Below are 21,349 nucleotides of genomic sequence, written 5' to 3' on the forward strand. Positions count from 1 at the left end.
GATCTCTAGGTTTTTGTTCAATATAGATCTTGCATATGGCTTGGCATCATTTCTGGTTCTTGGACTAGAACCAATGGCCGGCCTGCTGTATTGCCTGCCAATCTTGGGATTGCTGCCTTCACAACCTGTGAACCAACAGCCTGCCATCATACCTGCTGCTTTGGGATTCATCAGCCTCAAGGCAGCAGCCTGCTATATTGCCTGTCAATTGCCAGCCCCCTCCCCCATTACGTGAGTTAAGATAAGCCTCCAGCTTGATGTCTGACCGATGGACTTGGGACTTGCCAGCCTCTACGCATGAACCATTTCCTTGAGATACATTTTTCTTCCTCGCTTAATATACATATGCTTTACTGGTTTTGCTTCTCTGGAGAACGCAGCCTAACACATTGTGTACTGTGAGTGGTTCTAGAAATACAAAATTTAAGGATGAATTTTCTAAATTGGTTCTCATGTCTGATTTGTTGTAAAGGTACTGATGACTCTGCCTCCATTCGTAAAGAAGACATTGCATGGTGTGAGGTGGTAACGTTAATACACAAAATACCACTACCAGTAGATTAAGTATTGGTAAGAGTGAGGCTCTGAGTGGTTGCAAGTTTGATACTTTTCCGCCATTTTATTAGAAATGAGAAATATAAAGAAGCTGGTTGGTTGGTCCTAGCAATTCTAGACAAAGTGGTGATAGAACAAGATGAGCTCAGGGCTTTAGAGTTACAGCCCAAGCCCTGCACATAAGACCTCAATGTTTCTACTTGTGCCCTGAAAGAAAGCCTTTTTCTGAAGGACAGTGGGAAAAAGAAATCCTCTGAATGGGCAGAAATTCGAGCTGTGTACCTGGTTGTTCACTTCACTTGGAAGGAGAATGGCCAGATGTGTGTGTGTACACTGATTCATGGGTTGTGCCAATTAGAGCACCAGCTAAGTGAGAATACCTTACAAGGTTGAGGTAATATTCTCCTGGGGGCTGTATATGCTCTAAACCAGTGTTCAATATCTGGTACTGTTTCCTCAATAACCAGGATTCATGGTCCAGGAACCAAGGGGTAGAATTGGGAGTGGCACACTCACTATTACCCCTAGTGAGCCACTCAAGAATTTTTTGCTTCCTCTCCCTGCAACCCTATGCTCTGCAGGTCTGAAGGTGTTAGTCACAAAGGGAGGTATATTCCCACCAGGAGATACAATACTGATTTCACTAAACTGAAGTTAAGAATGCCACCCAGTCATTTTGGGCTCCTCATGCCTCTGGATCAACAGGCAAAGAAGGGAGTTACTGTATTGTCTGATGTGACTGATCCTGATTACTAAGGGGAAATCAGATTGATATTATGTAATGGAGGTAAAGAAGAATATGTTTGGAATACAGGGGATTCCTTAGAACAACTCTTAGTACTACCATGCCCTGTGATTAATGTCAATGGAAAACTATAGCAACCCAATTCTAACATAATTATTAGTGGCCCAAACCCTTCAAGAAGGAAGTTTTGGGTCACCCAACCAGGCAAAGAACCATGGCCAGCTGAGGTGCTTGCTGAGGGCAAAAGGAAAATGGAATGACTGGTGGAAGAAGGTAGTTCTAAATACCAGCAACAACCACATGACCAGTTGCAGAAACAAGGGCTGTGATTGCTAGGAATATTTCTTCCTTATATGTGCGCATCAAATATTTTTGTTTTCTTCAGTTATAAAATGTCAGATGTAAACAGGGCTAATGCGTTTTAGGTTGTACACAAGTCAGTTGTATCATGTTAGGCACAAGCATAACTTTATAACTGTCTTTATTTAGAGATTATGTATGGCTTCAGGAGATGTGCACAAGTGCCAAGTTGACAAGGGCTAGACTACGATAGTTAAGGTTGTGTGTCAGCTTGGCTGGGCCATGCGTGTTTTAGTGGTTATGGTGTAGTTATCCCCATGATGAGCTCTGCTATGAGCAGCTAATCAGTTGCAAAGGAATTTCCTCAGGGGTGTGGCCTGCTTCCAATATAAATGGACATCCTGGCAGAGATCTCTGGCCTTTTGTTCCATCTGGATCCTGCATCGGGCTCATCACCATTTGGACTTGAATTGGTGGTCTGCTGTATTGTCTGCCAATTTGGGGATTTTTGCTTTGATAGCCTGTGAGCCAATGTCCTGCCATTTACCTGCTGATCGTGGATTAGTTAGCCTCCAACATGAGTAGCCTGCTGCACTGACTGCCAATCTTGGGTTTGTCAACCCTTGCAGGTTTATGAAGTCAGGAGAAGCCTCCAGCTTGACATGTAACCCACAGACCTGGGACTGGCCAGCATGTATAACTGTGTGAGCCATTTCCTTGAGAGAAATTTCTCTCTCTTTTTCTCTCTGTCTATATAAATTTCACTGGTTTTGCTTCTCTAGGGAACCCAGCCTAAGACAAATATTATGGGATGAAATGAGGGCACATTCAGACACATACACACAGAAATAGCTCCAGAACACATACAGGATACGGAGAGAGGTAAGCTTGGAGTGCGGCTGGGGGTGAGGAGATGCACTTTAACTTTTTCTTTATAAATTTTAATAGTTATACTACTGTTATAATTTAAAAACTAAAAAAAAAAAAAAATCCCAGATTAGTGACAATTGGCTTTGGGTCATGTTTCTAGTTAGAGTCTTTTCTTTAACTTTCTTATATTTTCCAAGTCTTTTATAGTAAGCACAAATCCTTTGAAATGGTGAAAAATTGTCATTCAAAAGAATATAGCATACATTCTAAATAGGGCCACAATGGTCCCAGATAAAATGGGAGAAAAATATGGAGTAGAACTCAAATTCTTATTTAAAAAAAAAAAAAAAAAAAAGCCAGACAAACTGGAACAGTAGATAACAGAATACCCCAAAACTACTGCCCTGTGACACTCTTTGAACCTAGATCCAACCCTGTCCCTGGAGATTACCTTTCAGCGAAATAGCAGAGTAGCACACAAAGATAAAGGCTATTACCCGGAAGGTCGGTGCCCTACTTAAGAACCATCAGTATGAGACCAGAAGGTCAACAATTTCTCAAAAGCAAAGCTGAGAAGATCAGTGGGCAGGGAAACTAGAGCACTGGAAAGGGACACACAGAACACAAGTAAAGAGAATGCTGGCACAGTGTAATAAACGTAACCAATGTCAATGAACATTTTGTTTGGAAATTGTCGAATGGGAACCTAACTTGCTGTGTAAACTTTCACCAATAAAGTATTAAAAACAAAACAAAAATACTGACATGGTATAAACCTAACACAGTGTCAATCTGAACTCTAAAGCATCCAATCAATTCCTCTAACTTCGGCTTTATCATCTTGTGGAAGTGTTACACTGTCTCTTGGGGCCTCATTTTCTTCATCTATAAAACAGACTTACTGTAAGGATCCAAGAGTACTCCTCTTCTGAGGTAAGCACATACCTGGCAGGTGATGGGGACAGGGTAAAGAGAAGCTTTTCTCACTGACCAAGGAAGCTCGGGCTACAGGTTCTGTACTCCAGGTGGGCTGACCAAGGGAACGGCGTCACAGAGGGTAGCTGCCTGGATCAAGGTGGGGTGAAGGTACCAGCCCCCCAGGCTACTGTCTTGCTACAGCCTGCAGGGCTGACACCCTGGCCTACCTTGCTGAGCTCTGCTTCATCCGTCATGACGCCTGTCATTATGACAGCCTCATCCAGGGAGTAGAGCAGCCCTTCCACAAAGTCGTTCTCCAGCTTCTGGGACTCATGGGAGAACTTGTCACAGATATTCTCCAGGCCCCGCACTGCCTGGAACCGCAGCTTGACGTACTTCTTGGCAGGGATGATGCGAATCTCAGCGGTCACCAGGAAGCCCAGTGTCCCACAGGACCAGGGCACAGCATAGAACAGATCTGAGTTTTCGGACTGTAAGACAGAGACAACACAGAGAACTTGAACCCTGGACTCCACATTCTGATATGTGATCAATGGTGGAACAAAGAACCTGGGGTCTCAGAGCCTAGGCTAAGTTCCTGTTCTATCACTGTCTTTCTGTGTAAACCCAAAGAACTTTACAAAATGTACTTTCTGGGCCTCAATTTTCCCTTCTGTGTAATAGGCGTATGACTCCTCTGTAATTTCAACATAACTTTTGACCTTATATTGCCCTCTGTGTCAGAGATGCTCATCAACAAAGCATTCTCCCTTCTCTCCCTATGCACAACCTCTGAGCCACAAGCTACCCAGGAAAGAGGCTATGACCAACACTGCCCAAAAACCTAAAATGGGGGACTAATGGGAGAAGTGAGAATGGCCATACTTTTTCTCACCTACTTTGGTCACGTGGTCAGAGGGGACCAGTCCCTGGAAAAGGATATGCTTAGTAAAGTGGAGCGTCAGAGAAAAGGGGAAGACCCTCAATGGGATGGATTGACACAGTGGCTGCAATGATGGGCTCAAGCATAGAAAGGACTATGAGGCTGGTGCAGGACCGGGCATTGTGTTGTTCTGCTGTAAATAGGGTTGCTTTGACTGGGAATTGACTTGACGGCACCTAACAACAAGAACAAAGGGGCACAGGTCCCAGGTCAGGCTGAAAAAAGAGCTGAGTCCTTATTGGGAGTCAAAGTAACCAAGGAACATTAAAATGCCTTCCTTCTGAGCTGTTACTAAATTTTATTTTTTGGTGAAAATACATACAGCAAAACCCACTGCTGTCCCACAGTTTCTAGACATGATTATCAGTGACATTGGTTATGGTCTTCATATTGTGCCAACATTCTCCTTATTTCTGTTATAGTTGTTTCACTTCCATTTACTTAACCTCCCTGACCCCCAACATTCTCATCTATGCTTTAAGATGGCTGTTGATCTTTTGGTCTTATATAGATTTTTTTTTTTTTAAGAATATCTGAATATTTGAAATGTAATATTCAAAAGTGACAATATTTATTCTTTGGGCTAAACTATTAGTTAAAGGTGAGTTCAGAGGTTATTTTTAATTCAAGGTTTGAAGAGCAACTCAAGGCCATAGTCCTAGGAACTCCTCCAGCCTTAATAGGTGCAGTAAGTCTGGATTCATTAAGAATTTAGATCTTGTTCCACATTTCTCTCCCTATTTATCAGGATCCATCTATTGTCTTCCTGATCAGAATGCGGGTCTGGGCTGTTATGAAAATTAACAAAGTTTTTCAGTCCACTGTTGTTATGTGCCATCGAGTTGGATCCAACTCATCGCAACCCCTCCTTGGGTTTCCGAGGCAGTATCACTATAGAAGAAGGTTGCCCAACCTTCCTTCCAAGGAGTGGCTGGTGAGTTTGAACCACCAGCCTTCTGGTTAGCAGTCAAGTGCATTAGCTTGTGTAATCCCCCCAACACCCAGGGAAAGAAAACATTAGCATTCTCATTTGACAAGTAAAGAAACTGAGGCTCCAAGAGGTGACATGACTCACCCAAGGCTTCTCAGAAAGTCAGTGGCAGGGGTGCCAGGGCTGCAAGATTGCCCACTCCTCAATCCAGCCTTTTTCCTACAACTCCTCATCTGGTTCCACACAGCTGTTTCTAACTTCATCATGTTCTTGTTTTGGTATTTGTTGTGACGACAGTTGACTTTTCAGCTGGCCATTTTTATTCAGTTTTCTTTGACTAAATAAGGCTTCTTTTGAAAAATGCCAGCTTTGCCTTGGGTCTCCTGAGAAGACACACCTGTGCAGTCTCTGCTAAACCTGAGAGACCTTGGTGGTGATCAGGGTGGGTAACGGGAGGCGAAACAGAGGTCTGGGCAGGACAGCAGAAGCCTTTGGGACAACACCTGGGCTAAACGATCCCCATCTTGGCCCATATCTAATCACACTATCACGACCTCAACAGTGATAATCAGGCACCCATGTGCTAGGCACTAGCCAAGAGCAATGCATATAACATCAACTTTCTCCTGACAAAACCTTTGTTAGATGAGGAAACTGGGCCTCAGAGAAGGGAGGTGATTCATGAAGATTTATCTCCTTTCTCTGCTGTTAATAAGTAGGTTCGAGGGCAGGACTCAGGCAAGTGTTTAGAGAAATATGATGAATGAATGAGTCCTGCAAGAGCTCCCCAGCCAGGAGTGCTTCAAGGATTCTCTCTTATGAGGCCACACTCTGGTGGCTTCTGAAACATCCACTTCAAAAAGATCAGACTGTCTCTCCTATTTCAAGACCCCTTTAAATATGCTAGCAGGGATCTGAGTTTATTTGAAGTTTTAACCTAGTTTCACTCTTTAGGGTAAGAAGCCTTAAACGTTTGTGTCTGATTCTGGGGGGCAGAATTATTTTTTATTTCTACAAAACAGTCCCTCACAACATCTAGTTATGTGGTATAATGAACAGCTAAGGGCATGAGACTGAAACCCAGATTACCTGGGTTGGAATCCTAGCTCAGCCATTCTAGCCGTGTGACCTTGGGCAAGTTTATTAATCTCTCTGTGCTTTAGTTTCCTATCTATAAAATAGGGATTATTACTAGTAGCTACCTCATAAATTTGTTGAAGAACTAAATACATTAATGTATATAAAGCTTTTGCAACAGTGTCTGAATACTTATAACCAAACCAAACCCATTGCCATAGAGTGTTTTTGACTCATAATGACCTTATAGGACAGAGTAGAACCTCCCCATAGGGTTTCCAAGGTTGTAGTCTTTATGAAAGTAGAGTGCCACATCTTTCTCCTGTGGAGCAGCTGGTGGGTTTGAACCACCAACCTTTTGGTTAGCAGCTGAGCCCTTAACCATAGCACCACCAGGGCTCCCTCTGAATACCTATAAGGGTCTATATAAATGCTCATTATTATGGATACAGGCCAGGCTGAACGAGTGCTGAACAAGTGCAGCATTTGAAAGGAAGCATACCTAGGGGAGCCACTTCCCTACCTAAGACCTCTGATGCCCAAGTTGGTATGGATGTCCCCCATTTCTGAACTCACCGGTGTGCATCGCACAAAGCTGCCATCAGCCAGGACCAGCTCATAGGCTGTGCAGATGTGCTGGAACAGGCCATACTTGTGGGATGATGACTCGATGCCAGTGCCCATGATCAAGCCCCCTGCAGAGACACACATGTTAACCAGAGAAAGCTGTAGGGTGCAGGCAGCTTGAGCAAAGGATGCCTCAGTGGAGCTTGGAGAGTTCATGGCACAAGGAAAACAGGGCAAAGATGAAAGAAATGAGGCTATTGGCTTAGGAAAAGTTTAGGAAAGAGAAGGAAGCACTTGGACAGAAGCATGAAGGCCTGCGTGGAGGTAGGGGGTGGGTGAGAAGAGCCCATCAAGGGTGCTCGTGGGCTCAGAGCCAACACAGAAAACTGTGTTCATGTTAAGAGGGACCTTAACAAAAAGAGGGGTTGGTAGGGTGCAGGAAGCTATGTCTCATGGGAATAATTAAAAGAATTGCATGTGTTTCCCCTGGAGAAGAAAAGGCTTTGGAGGCCATGAATGCTGTGGAAGGGAAGAGAAATTAGAATAGAATAGAATTAGTAGCAATAGATACAAGTCACAGAGAAGCAGATTCTAGCTAGAAATAACAAGTGCTGTCTGATAACTTGAGCTGTTCAGAAATGGAATGGGAGGCAGTGACCACACTCTCACTGTAGCCAGGTGAGTAGAGCTGGGTGATTCCACCACAGATGGAACAGAGGGGCTTTTTGAATTGGGTGAAAGGTGAAGCAAGTCCCTCAGCTCCAATTCTAGTGCTCTCTGACTCCTCTTGCCCCTTAACATGGGGTGCTCACCTACAGTGAGGTCATCAAGCTCAGGCAACACAGGCAGAGTCCAGCCAATGGAGGTCAGCAGGGCAGTCACCTGACCCATGGTCACCAAGGGCTCCACACGGACAATCTGTTAATACAAGAAAAGAGACCCTGAGTCACATGGAGGCTGTGAGGACTAATAGGGGGAAGGAGAGACCTCCTGCATGCACAGTGTGTCATCCCAAACTTCCCAAACACTCAACACAGGGATTCCTATACAGCCTTTGTGGGCTCTTTCGAGAACGTTACACTGCCTTTCACCACAGTGAATGTGCATTCTGCCTCTGGACTTACTAGTATTTAATCTCATCCTTTCAAGTATCTTTACACTTAAAGTTCAGTTTTGTTGCTGCCCCTCCGCCCTGCCCTCCACCTCTTGATTATAGAAGAAATACTCATTCATTTGGAAGGTATATGAGGACAAAAATAAAACCATTGCTTTGTGGAGTAGATTCCAACTGACCCTATAAGACAGAGCAGAACTGCCCAATAGAGTTTCCAAGGCCGTAATTTTTACAGAGGCAGATTGCCTCATCTTCCTCCCACAGAAAGGCTGGTGGGTTTGAATTGACAACCTTTTGGTTAATACCCACAGGGCTGCTAATTATGAGGAAGGAAACAAAAACCATCCATCCCAGGTCTTCAGAGTTACCAGTGTTAATTCCAGCGTGGGTTTACTTTCAGCTTTTTCTATGCATATCTATATTGCTATTTTGTATTAACAAAACATATACATACATATCTCACACACACACTTTCCTGTCTTGCTTTTAAAAAATTTAGAAGTCTATGACCATTGTTCCTTGCCATTGAATATTCTTGGAAAACATGATTCTAATGGACACACTAATGTGCCATCATGTAAACTTTTGCTTTTAGCCAAGATGGAGCAACAGGTCAGATTTACCCTGCTACCTAAAAAAAGCAGCAGTTGAGAAATCAAACGGCATCCTGTGTTAGGCTAATCTGCTGCAAAAGACCTCATTAAGATGTTAAAAAGCAAAGATGTCACTTTGAGGACTAAGGGGTGGCTCACTCAAGCCATGGTATTTTCTATCTCTTCATATGCATACTGGACAATGAATAAGAAGACTGAAGAATTGATATATTTAAATTATAGTGTTGGGGAAGAATAATGAATATACAACGCACTGCTAGAAGAACGAACAAATTTGTCTCAGAAGAAATATAGCAAGAATTCCCCTTAGAAACAAGAATGGACAGACTATATCTCACGTACTTTGGATACATTGTCAGGAGGGACTAGTCCCTGGAGAAGGATATCAGGGTTGGTAAATAGAAAGTTAGTGAAAAAAGGGGAAGACCTTCAACAAGATTGATTGACACAGTGGCTGCAATGATGGGCTCAAACATAGCAGTAACTGAATGGCACAGCACCAGGCAGTGTTTTGCTCTGTTGTACATGGGTCATTATGAGTCGGAATCAACTAGAACGCACCTAACAATAAACCTGAAAACACAACAGAAGATAAAATATATGAAACATCAGTTTTCAAGAGCTTGAACATTAGGCAATGAAAGTCAGTGATGCCTGAGAGATGAGAAATAGCCTGGAAAGAATATCCAGACCTTGTCACAGGGAGGTTGAAGCCAGGTGGAGCTTAAGACTCCCTGAGTTGAGGAGATGGAGATGAGAGCTCCCAAAGACCAAGGTGGCAGGAATTTGCAGGAGAGTAGAAAGAAAACTTGGAACAACTTCAAAGGGTGCCCCTCAAATATTCAAGTGAGTGCTGTTCAGGGCGTGCATGTGAGGAATTACTGGAGGCCACGGCCAGAACAGGTCAGAAGCTCTGACAGAACAATGGTTAAGCAATTGGCTGCTAACTAGTTGACAGTTCGGACTCACCAGTGGCTCCACAGGAGAAAGAGTCGGTAATCTGCTCCCAAACAGATTACAGCCTAGGAAACCCTATGAGGCATTTTTACTCTGCCATTTAGAGTCATGATGAGTCAGAATCTATATGACTCAACAGCACAAAACAAGAACAAGGCCACAGAAAGAGCCATTTGTAAGAATACCAGAGAACATAGCCAGGGTCTCTGACAGGTCAGAAGCCAATGACTGTTCCTAGAAACCAGACTGGAAAACCTCATGATTCATAGGGCTCTGGGTAGATTCAGAAGGATCATGCCTCAGTAGTGGGAAATAATTAGCCCTAGACTAAATGCTGCCCTGTCCCCACCGAAAATATAAAGACTCAATAAGATCAGACTATTTCCAAATAAGTTACTTGTAACCCAGAAGAAAGCTCAAAATTTAGAGGAATACAGAAATACCCAGCACTCAAAAAGGTAATGTTCACAATCTCTAGAATCCAATCAAAGGTTCCCAGGCATATAAAAAGAAAGCAAAAAACACAACCCAGAATAAGGAGAAATATCAATCCATCAAAATAAACCCAGAACTGGCACAGACATTAAAATTGGCAAACAAGGACATTACAATAGTTGTAACTGCATCCCCCACATGCAAAAAGCTAAGTAGGGACTCTAAAAAGATATTTTAAAAGACCCAAACTGAACTTCTAGAAACGAAAAGCACAGTGTCTGAGATGAAATATACACTGGATGAGATTAATGGTAAATTAGACCTCACAGAAGAAAAGATCACTGACTCATAGTGACCTTACAGGGCAGAGTACAACTGTCCACAGTTTCCTAGGCTGCAATCTTTATGGAAGCAGATTGCCAAGTCTTTTCTCCTGCAGAGCAGCTGGTGGGTTCAAACCACCAACCTTTTGGTTAGGAGCCAAAAGCCTTAACTACTGCTTGACCAGAGCTCCTTTGTTGTTGTTGTTGTTATGCGCCGTCAAGTCGGCCCCGACTCATAGCAACCTCTCCTTGGGTTTCTGAGGCAGTATCACTACAGAAGTAGGATTGCCCAACCTTTTTTCCGAGGAGTGGCTGGTGGGTTTGAACCGCCAGCCTTCTGGTTAGCAGTCAAGTGCCTTAGCCACTATGCTACCAGAGCTCCTAAAAGAAAGCTAGAGAGGCTTTATTAATATCAGACAAAGTAGATTCAGGATAAAGTTATACCTAGAGAATAAAAGTTTATTTCAAAGTGATAAAGGAATCAATTAATCAAAAGAACATAACCTTAAACATTTATGTACCTAATAACAGAGCTCCAAAAGTACATGAAACAAAAACTTCAAGAGAAATAGACAAATCCACAATAACAGGCAGGATTTCAAATTCCCTCTCAATAACTGATAGAACAAGTAGACACAAAATACATAAGGATATAGAATACTTGAACAACACTATCATCCAATCTGACCTATAATTTACATTTATAGAACATGCTACCTATAAGAATATACATTAAAAAAAATCATGTGGAGATCAGTAGAAAAATGGTCCATATGGTAAGAACACCAAATTTAGAACTTGTTATCACCACTGTGGAACAGTTTATAGATCATGAAAAAGGGGAATTGACAGATCAGGATTCAACGGATTTTGATGAGGAAAGAAATGCTGAAGAAGAAAGATAAGAGAGAAGTTGTCAAAAAAATTTATAGTGAAAGGCTTTGCTGGAGTTTTTCTAAACTAAATCAGAGACTTTAGTGTTTAAAAACACCGACCCAAATGCTGATCACTCTGCTAAAATCAATAGGCAGATTCAGAAGCAGTGATGTTACCACGAAATATATAGAAAATAAAATTAAAAAAAGGCCATCAAGACAACTCTCACGAATTTTCTGACTAGAAATGCCATGGCATTCCTAGGGATAATTCAGGTGATCCAGACTCTTCCACAAGCAGAGGTATTACTGCAACTGACAAGATGCCAACATAGTCTGTTTCTTCTTCATCGTTGGAGTAAACTTTAATGATTTGTGCATTTTTTTAATTCATGTATATATTAATAGGAGCTCTGGTAGCATAGTGGCTAAAAGCACTTGACTGCTATCCAGAAGGCTGGAGGTTCAAACCCACCAGCCACTCCTCAGAAGGAAGGTTGGGCAATCCTACTTCCATAGTGATACTGCCTCGGAAACCCAAGGAGAGGTCACTATGAGTCGGGGCCGACTCGACGGCACATAACAACAACAACATATATTAAAATATATTTGTTAGTTTATATGTCATGTTTCCTGCCCCTAAAGATAAATAAAGATCGGGTTTATAAAGACACCGATGATAATGAAAATGAAAGAAAAAAAAAAAGATACTGACTTCATCAGAATCGAATTAGAACGGAGCTGTCAGACAGAACCCCATCATAAGTCAGGTACTCCCTGCAGTAAAAAATGGGAAGCGAATAAAATGTCCATCAACAGGTGAACGAATAAACAAACAGTGACATAGTCATACAATGGAATAGTGCTCAGCAATAAAATGGAATGTACTATTGATGCACACTCCCCCACAGACAGATCTCAAAATAATTATGCTGAGTGAAAAAAGCCAGACCAAAAAAGAGTACATACTGTATGATTTAATTTACATAAAACTCTATATCCAAACTAATCTAAAGGGACAGAAAGCAGATCATCGTTTGCCTGGGAATGTAGAGGGAGGGGAGGAGAGGGGCCGGAGGAAAAGGTTACAAAGGGACGTGATGAGATTTTGGGAGCAATGGGTGTGTGCATTGTCTTGATTAGGGTAATTGTTCCATGAGTACATGAAAACCTAAACAAATCCACAAGTCGATTCCAACTCCTGGCGAGTGACTCCATGAGTGTCAGACTAGAACTGTGCTCTATAGGGTTTACAATGGCTGCTTTTTCACAAGCCGATCACCAAGCTTTTCTTCCAAGGTGTCTCTGGGTGGACTCAAACACACTTGTTCTCTCCTTAGTTGTCATTGAGTTGACTCTGGCTCACAGCAACCCCACGTATAACAGAATGAAACACTATCTGGTCCCAGGCCATCTTTGTAAATTGTTGGCATGTCAGTAGGAGCATGTTAACTGTTTGCAGCACCCAGGGACTCCCACATGTATCAAACATATATCAAAATTTGTCATCAAACTGTACACTTTAAATATGTGCAATTTATTTTATGCCACACATACCTTAATAAAACTGTTTTTAAAAAAGTGGCAGAGATCTTAAGTAACTTGGCCAAGGTCTCACAAAAATAGCAAAATGCCATCATGTGGCTATAGTATGTTTAATAGGAGCTCTGGTAGTGTAGTGCCTACGGCACTTGACTACTAACCAGTTTGACTGGTTCAAACCCACCAGCCACTTCTCGGAAGGAAGGTTGGGCAATCTATTTCCGTAGTGATACCGCCTCAGAAACCCAAGGAGGGGTCGCTATGAGTTGGGTCTGACTCGATGGCACATAACAACAACAACAACAACAACAACTGTATTTAATAACTTCCCTATTACTGGCAATGGTGTTATCTTCAATTAGTAACAAAGCTGTTATATAATCTCTCTGTGTTGTTTGTGTGTATCTTTGATTACATTTGAGGCTTTCCTTTTACCTAAAGTCTGGTTTCAAGAAGTAGAATTACTAGATGGGCCAAAGAGTATGCACATTTCTAAGGCTTTCAAAAAAGTATGTCCCCAGATCCTGATCAAAAAGTGGGAAAATGAAGAAAAGAATCTCGGTTCTCATGGAATCTAGACTTTCTAGAACCACTGGAGCTAGATTAATTACCAAAACTATTGCCCTGAAGTAACCTTTCAACCTAAAATCTTTTTTTTTTTTAATTTTTACTGTGACTTGGGTAAAAATTTACAGAGCAAATTCATTATCCATATAGCAGTTCATACACATTTTGTTTCATAACATTGACTGCAATTCTCCACAATGTAACAGTTCTCTTCCCACTTTCTCCCTGTAGTTACCTCATCCCTGTGTCCTTCCATTCCCCAAGTTATGTCCCTGTGCGAATACTGTCCTTCTGTTCTCCCATGACTGATCACTCCAAGGAATGTCTCTGCCTGATGAAAATGTTCACCCCATATGCCTGTCTATTGTTTGGCTGGAAGCCATAAGAATGAATTCAGTTCATTCTTATGAACATTCAAGTTCAGACTTGAAGAGTAACTAAGGGCCATAGTCTCAGAGGTCTCGCCAGGCTCTGTCAGACCAGCAAACCTGGTCCTCCCCACCCCCTTTTTTTTTCCAAATGATTTTGAGTTTTGTTCCACATTGTTCTCCCACTCTATCCAGGATCTCCTACAAGGATCCCCCTTCGAGTGGTTGACAGTGGTAGCTGGGCACCATCTAGTTCTGGTCTCATGGTCACATAGGCTGAGGTTCGCATGGTCCATTAGACCCTCGGACTAATTGTTTTCATGTGTCTTTGGTTTTCTTCATTTTTCTTTGCTCTGGATGAGGAGAGATCCATCATTGTATCTGCATGGCCACTTGCAAGCTTTTAAGACCCCAGTTGCTACTCACCAAAGTAGGATGTAGAACAATGTTTTTGTGTAGTATGCTATGCCAGTTGAGCTTGATGTCACCTGTGACCAGGTCCCAAGCCCGAAGGTCCCATGTTCCCCCTGGATAGCTAACTGTGCCCAAGAAGTCACCACAACATTGTCCCTTGTCAGCTCTACTATATACCTGGATATTCTTACAGTACATACAAATACATGTAGAAACATTTCAACCTAAAATCTTAAACCAAAAATATTTCCTGAGTCTTCTTTAAACCAAACATGTTGTTGTTGTTATGTGCCACTGAGTTGGCCCCGACTCATAGCGACCCCTCCTTGGGTTGCCAAGGCAGTATCACTACGGAAGTAGATTGCCCAACCTTCCTTCCGAGAAGTGGCTGGTGGGTTTGAACCGTCAGCCTTCTGGTTAGCAGTCAAGTGCCTTAGGCACTATGCTACCAGAGCTCCTGGTAACCAAACGTAGTCTAAGTTAATTACAAAAGAATGTATTGTGCTGTGGTAGTTAAGGTTGTGAGTCAACTTGGCAGGGCCTGGTTGAGTGGCTGGGCAGTGGAATGTAGTATTTCCGATGATGAGACTGGGAATCAACTCCATGGTGGAATCAACTGTGAGCAGCTGAGTAGCTGCCTTAGGGATGTGGTCTGCTTCCTGTATATAAGGAGAAGCCTTGGGGAAGGGTCTCTAACTGATGGCACGCTTGAACCCTGCATGTAGCCATGTTGTTGTTCAGCTGCCTGTCGTGCTCTGCTGACCTTGGGACTTACAACGGACTTGAATCAATGGCCTGCCATGTGGTTTGGTAACATTGGAACTGTGTCTTCTTACTTGTCAACCTTGGGCTTGTTAGCCTCAGCAACCAGCAGCTGTCTGAGTGAAGAAAAGCCTCTAGCTCCAGTGGGCCAGGAGCAAGAGGCAGAGCTGAAGCCCAAGGTTGAGGGGCTTTCACCCAGCCCCAAGAGCCTGGCACTTTGAACTTGGACTTAAAGCCTCTAAACTGTAAGAGAATAAACCCCTATTTGTTCAAGCCATCCGATTTGTGGTGTATTCTCATCAGAGTGGCACTAGGTAACCAAAACATGTGCCCTTTTAAAGAACTATCTACATAGGATCAAACTAGTAACAGCAACTGGAAAGCTTAGGGGGCAGTGAGTTTATGTCAGCAGGGGAGGAACAAATCAGAAAAGGAAGGTGAGAATGGCTGCAAATTTTAACAATATAACCAAGGTCACTGTATTATACACATAGAAGTTGTTGAGTTGGTCTATGTTTTGCTATGTATATTTTCCACAACAACAAAACACAAACAAACAAAAAACAAGCAGGTCTTCAGGAAGCTTTAATAAAGCTCCCTTCTCCCAGCCACCTTCATAGCCCATTTTTTTATTAGACTTGCTTACTGGGAAGAGGTAAATATTTATCTTTCTGTCTCTCATTTTTGCTCATGTTTTCCCCTGACTTCCCACAGATGTACAGACAATCCCCCTGAGCTCTCAGCTTGCCCACCTGTGAGATGGAGCTATAACAAATCTCTCCTCTTTGTGGCTATGAGGCTTTGGAGGATGGCAATGAGGGGCAGAGCCCATGGACCTCGGTCCCACCCTTTCTGGGATTCTGTTACAGAGTGAACTGTGTTCCCCAAAAATGTGTGTTATAAATCCTAATGTTTACACCTGTGGCTATAATCCCATTTAGGAAGGGTTTTCTTTATATGCTAATGAGGCAGTATTAGTGTAGGGTGTGTCTAAATCAATCTCTTTTGAGCTATAAAAGAGCAGATTAAGACAGCAAGCAAGCAAGCAAATAGAGATGGGGGAAAATAGATGCCATGCCACATGGAGATCACTAAGGAGCCAAGGAACAGCTGCTGAAAAGAGACAAAGACTTTCCCCCAAAGACAACAGAGAAAGACAGCCTTCCCCTAGAGCTGGCACCCTGAATGCTAGCCTCCTAAACTGTGAGAAAATAAATTTATTTGTTAAAGCCACTCCTTTGTGGTGTTTCTGTTATAGCAGCACCAGATAACTAAGACAGATGCCTTTAGTGAAAACCATCTCTCTATGAGTCACTTCCACCAAGGTATAGTCCACAAGCTCAGGGAACAGTGCTGCTCTTACCTGTTTCTTGGTGTCTACCTCCAAGATGTCCATCAGGTTGATCATGATGTTTTTATGTGTCTTCTTGTACTTTCCAACCCGCAGGGAGACTGTGAGCCAGCCGGGGCGCCCTGTGCACATGAACGTCTTGCTGCCCTGCTCCTTCCATTCTCGCACCTGCAACCATGAGGACAGAGACTGAGTGGGCCCTGCCAGGGATCCCCAGAGCAGCTTACAGCCCTGCTTTCAGGCAGAGGGAACCGAAAAAGATGTCTTCACTTGTCAGCAAACATTTATTGAGCCCCTTCATCCTTCCAGGTGCTGGAGGAAAAGGACAATGACAGGCCTAGTGGCTGCTCCCTGACTAGCAAGGCCTATGGAAAAGCCAACATGTTGCTATACCACAAAGCAGAATGAAGAAAGAGCTAGACTACAAGGTCAAAGTGTTTTGGAAATATTAACGAACTGGGAAGTTGGAGAAAAATTTTGTAATGATAATAGTGATAATATAAATGGTTACTATTTACTGGGTGTCCCCACTGTGCTAGGCACCTACTATACATGTTTCATTTAATTCTCAAAAGCCCAAGAGGTTGGAATGACCAGCTCCCTTTTGCTGATAAGGAAACTGAGAGGCAAAATAACTTGCCTAAGCTTAAAGAACTGAATGGCAGAGCCCAGATTCATAACCAGGACCGTTCAACTTTTGATTTATGGGAGAAGAAATTTCAACATCAGATTTGGATGGGACTGTATTAATAGTTAACACAGTAACAGGATACTGAAGCTTACATGTTAAGCGCTATTCTAATTATCTGCACTCATTAACATAACTACCACTTTGAGAGGGAGAGAGCAAGGCAGGAAAGGATGGCCTTGCCAATGGAAGGAACAGTATTTATAAAACCTCTACTATAAGTAACCAGAGCACAAAACAGAGAGAACAAATGGCCTAGGAGATGACAAGTCTACCAGAAACCCAGGAGGAACTGTTCTCTCCTGAGATGAACCAGGGCAAGGGAGGTGGGTATCTGTTGCTTTGAGCTGCCATCATCCATTCCTTCTTCGTCTGCTTCTAACAATCCCATCTTCCTTTGGTCCAGTTGAGGCTAATTCTACTCCCCCTGCTCTAGGAGGTGGTATGAGACTTAGATCTGATGCCATCCTCCTGGCCATGGTGACAGTTTCTGGGATTGGGCCATGACCAGAGCCAAGACAACGAGATTGGTTTCAGGAGAAGCACTCTCTCTACCAGGGTGGCTAAGCCAGAAGCTGTTAAGGCCTCTGTGGGGAGATAATCTCTCTGAGAAGCTGACCCAGAGGAAAGGAGAGCCAAGAGATGGCAGATGGACGGAGATGGAGATAGGGGAGAGGGGAACCCTGGATCCAGACACACCTAAGCCATTTCACTCCTGGACTTTTTAAGTAGCTGAATCAATAAAGTCAGTTTTTCTCAAGCTAGTTTGAGTTTAGTCCCTATCACTTGCCACCAAGAGTCTTGTCAAATACTGGTTGGGCCTCCTGAAGGAGGCTGCATTGATCTGGTTAGGCAAACAGCTCAGCATGGGAAGACTTCCTACAATCAGAGTTCAAATGCCATGTGAAGTGATAGGCTCCCCATCCTGGGATGTTCTCAAGCAAATGAGGGTTATTGAGGAAGGGATTCCTGTGAGTTGGGGGTGAAGGGATGAGTGGTAGGATTCCACGACCACCCAGGCCTTATCTCTACCTAACTCTGCAGTTCCACAACTTGATACCAGCCCAGACAGGTGAGGCCACAGAGGTGGGGATTACCTTCTGGGAGGGCAGGCCACATGTGAATCTTGTGGAAGCCACAAAGCCTGAACCATTGGTTGTTTGGATCCTGACAGGAACCAATCAAGATTTTGGGCTAAACTAAACTCACTGTCATCGAGTCAGATCTGACTCATAGCAACCCCTCCTTGGGTTTCCGTGGAAATGTCACTACAGCAGTAGATTGCCCAACCTTCCTTCTGAGGAGTGGCTAGTGGGATTGAACCACCAGCCTTCTGGTTAGCAGTCAAATGCCTTAGGCACTACACCACCAGAGCTCTCAGATTCTGGGCAGGGAGGTGATATGTAAAAAAAGGCATTCTTGTGACTGTGTGCAAATCAAAGAAAGGCGGGGAGGGCTTTGAAGAAGGACAACTGGTCAGGCAGCTATTACAACAGGCTATGTGTGAAGCAGGAGCTCTGGTAGCATAGTGGCTAAGGCACTTGACTGCTAACCAGAAGGCTGGCAGTTCAAACCCACCAGCCACTCCTCGGAAGGAAGGTTGGGCAATCCTACTTCCGTAGTGATACTGCCTCGGAAACACAAGGAGGGGTCACTATGAGTCGGGGCCGACTCGACGGCACATAACAACAACAACAACATGTGTGAAGCAAAAAAAATAAAATAACCTAGGCCCATAGAGTGGAATGGAAAGGGATGGGAAGGAGGAAGTACAAGTGCTCAGGCTCTAAAGTCAAGCCGACCTGGGTTCCAGCCTTATTTATTAGCTCTGTCATCTTGGGCATATGACTTACCATCTGAGCTTGAGCTTTTCCCATTTATAAAGTAGGTACAAGACCTACTGGGGATGCTGTCAGGATTAGAAATAACGGATGTCAATGGCTAAGGATGTGGTACATGGCAGGTCCAGGGCAGTGGGCTGGTCCAGTGTGCCCATCAATGTGACATTGATATGCCAGACCCCTTATCTTCCTGTCCAGTGAGCCCTGTGGCTTAGTTTAGGCAATGGCATCACTAGAGTTGGTGTCACTCAGTACAATAACTCATGGTGACCCCTTGGGTGGCCAAGGCTGGCCAGGGAACTGCCCCCTGGTGGGCTGAGTAGCATGACTCTGCCCCTAGTGGCTCTCCACAGCTCCTCTGCTCTTCCATTGACCAAGGCAGTGACCTTCCTCTCCATCCAATGGTTAGAGCCTGACCGCCTGCACCCTGATTGGTGGGTGGTAGGAGGTGGAGGGTGGGGAGATGGTGGTGGTAGTGGCGAGGAGTTACCACAGCGGGTGATGGATGACACCAACCCTAGGCGGCCCCTCCCCCTATGGTGCCAGCCCACCTGCTGCCACCATCACTGCCATGGACTCTGAAGTCATTTCGGTGTCACCTCCTCTGACGGTGTCAGGGAGTGTGGTCTGCACCCCTACCATCCTCCTAGTGACGTGACTGGTTTAATAAGTGCTCACTGGGCTGCTCTGGGACAGAGAAGAGTCAGACAAGGAGCTCACAGTTTGATGGAAGAGACGAGTAAGCAGATGGGCTCTGAACACAATGTGGCAAGAACTGTAAAAGACAATTGGGGCCATAACTGTGATTAGCAAAAACCCAGGACAGCCTGAGTAAAGCATTTCCATCACTACATTCTCCCATCTGCCCAAGTCTTACCCCTCTTGGGGACATCTTTCTGCATATATGTTCATGCTCTTGTTTGCAGCAAACAGAGTATGGAGGCTGCTACACCTGTAGAAAGGTGGCAACAAGAAACAGAAGCTCTTTGCAACCTGATGCCACTAAGAGAGGAACATAAGGAGGGGCAGAGGGAGCAAAGAAACTACCCAGGTCTGATCCCATGCCAGCGCTGAACTGGAGATGGCTCCTCTTTGAGCAGCAGCAGGTCACTGGCTCTTTGGGTGGCTGAGGATATGTACGGTTACTCGGAGGAGATGTTAAGTACTGCCTTGCCAAGAAGTGAGCATCCCATCAGCAGAAACTCTGAGGTTCCCTACGTGGTGCATGGTTCTACCTGCTCACTTTAGTCCTCTACCCTACAAATATCAAAAGCTCCTTGTTGCTACAGAATAAATTCCAAACTAAATTAATTCTAGGTATTACAGCTCCTCTCCAACTAGCTCCAAAATGACTTCTCCCATCCTTCCTGCACTGTTCTCCTTCCCTGCCTTTGCTCACACCAGTCCCTCCACCTGATAAATCTTTCCCCATCATTTCGCCTGCTTCCCAATCTCTAGTCCCAGTTCCATCTCCAGAAAGCCTTCCTTCCTCTGAATTCGCTCAGCACTTTGCCTCGACCTCCTTCAGCCTTCTGACTTCAAGATAGTTACCCGTGTATTGCTCTTCTTCTATTTTAGGGTTCTTTATATCCCTTCCGATACTCACACTCAAAAACTCACTCACAATAGTCAAGTCGCTTCCGACTGATAGCGACCCCTCCCCTTAGGTTTCCGAAGCCCTACCTATACGGAAGTAGATTGCTCACTCTTCCTTCCGCTCTGCATATGGTAGGCACTCCATAAACATCTACAGAATGCTTTGTTTCTTCAGTGCCTTTACTGATACTGCTTCCTTTCCGGGAAGGCCCCACTAAGCATAGTTTTGGGGGGTTCAAATCCCCCTCATACACCACCTTCTCTTTGAAATCTTGGCTCTCCAGCCGTAGCTGGCTATGCACGCACCTCACTTTCTCGGTTTTCGTCCTGGGTACTCTCTATCTGCTGCCTTGCACGCCGCTATTAGCGCACAAGTTCCCTCTTCCGCTAGCCTGGGAGCTCTTAGACCCCTAATGCCAAGCGCAGCAGGCGAGCCGCCCGCGCCGGGATTCGAGCGCCGCTCACCTGTTTCTGGATGTCTCGCACGCGCTGTTCGTGCAGCCGCGGCGCGCTGCTGAGCCTGAACACCACCCAGGCGCGCAAGTAGTAGTAGATATCGAAGATGAGCGACAGTGGCAGGAGGAAGAGGCACACGAACACCCAGCGCTGGTGGATAATCACGAACTCAAGCCCCTTCAAGCGAATCCAGAGCAGGAAAAGCAGCGCACACACGGCCAGGGACAAGGCGGGTTCCATCGTCGCGACTCGGGCGGCTGCCTCAGGGACGCGGCGTGTTGCGTGGAGGAGGGGGCGCCGGCTCGAGCCTCCTGTCACCGCCACCCACCCGCTACTGCAGGCTCCTACTCCCAGGGAGAGGGGGAGAAGGAAAAAAAAAAATCGCCTCGCCGGCTCGCGATTGGCTCAGGTCGTAAAGGTTCGGTGGGCCGAGACCCGGCTGGCGACCAATGGCGAGCCGCGCCTGGGATCGGACCAGGAACCCGCCGCTTTTACTGGCTGTGTGAGTCAGACTGCTCAGCCCCCTTGTCCTCGCCAACA

At 44.6% G+C, this 21,349-nt stretch overlaps 1 protein-coding gene across 1 annotated transcript in view; it reads right to left on the reverse strand.

Annotated features, from left to right (window-relative positions):
• DHCR24 (24-dehydrocholesterol reductase) overlaps nucleotides 1-21,049 on the reverse strand; it is a 41,170-nt gene extending 20,121 nt beyond the window's left edge. The window contains exons 1-5 of the mRNA XM_007945952.2: nucleotides 20,819-21,049; nucleotides 16,241-16,396; nucleotides 7,719-7,824; nucleotides 6,916-7,034; nucleotides 3,616-3,879 (exon numbers count right to left, since the gene is read on the reverse strand). Of these exons, the coding sequence (XP_007944143.1) occupies nucleotides 3,616-3,879; nucleotides 6,916-7,034; nucleotides 7,719-7,824; nucleotides 16,241-16,396; nucleotides 20,819-21,049 (876 nt within the window). The remainder of the gene's footprint in view (nucleotides 1-3,615; nucleotides 3,880-6,915; nucleotides 7,035-7,718; nucleotides 7,825-16,240; nucleotides 16,397-20,818) is intronic.
• Nucleotides 21,050-21,349: the final 300 nt, after the last annotated feature.

The sequence above is a fragment of the Orycteropus afer genome, unplaced genomic scaffold (assembly GCF_000298275.1).
Source record: "Orycteropus afer afer isolate SDZICR_OR568_19922 unplaced genomic scaffold, OryAfe1.0 scaffold00145, whole genome shotgun sequence".
NCBI lineage: Eukaryota > Metazoa > Chordata > Mammalia > Tubulidentata > Orycteropodidae > Orycteropus > Orycteropus afer.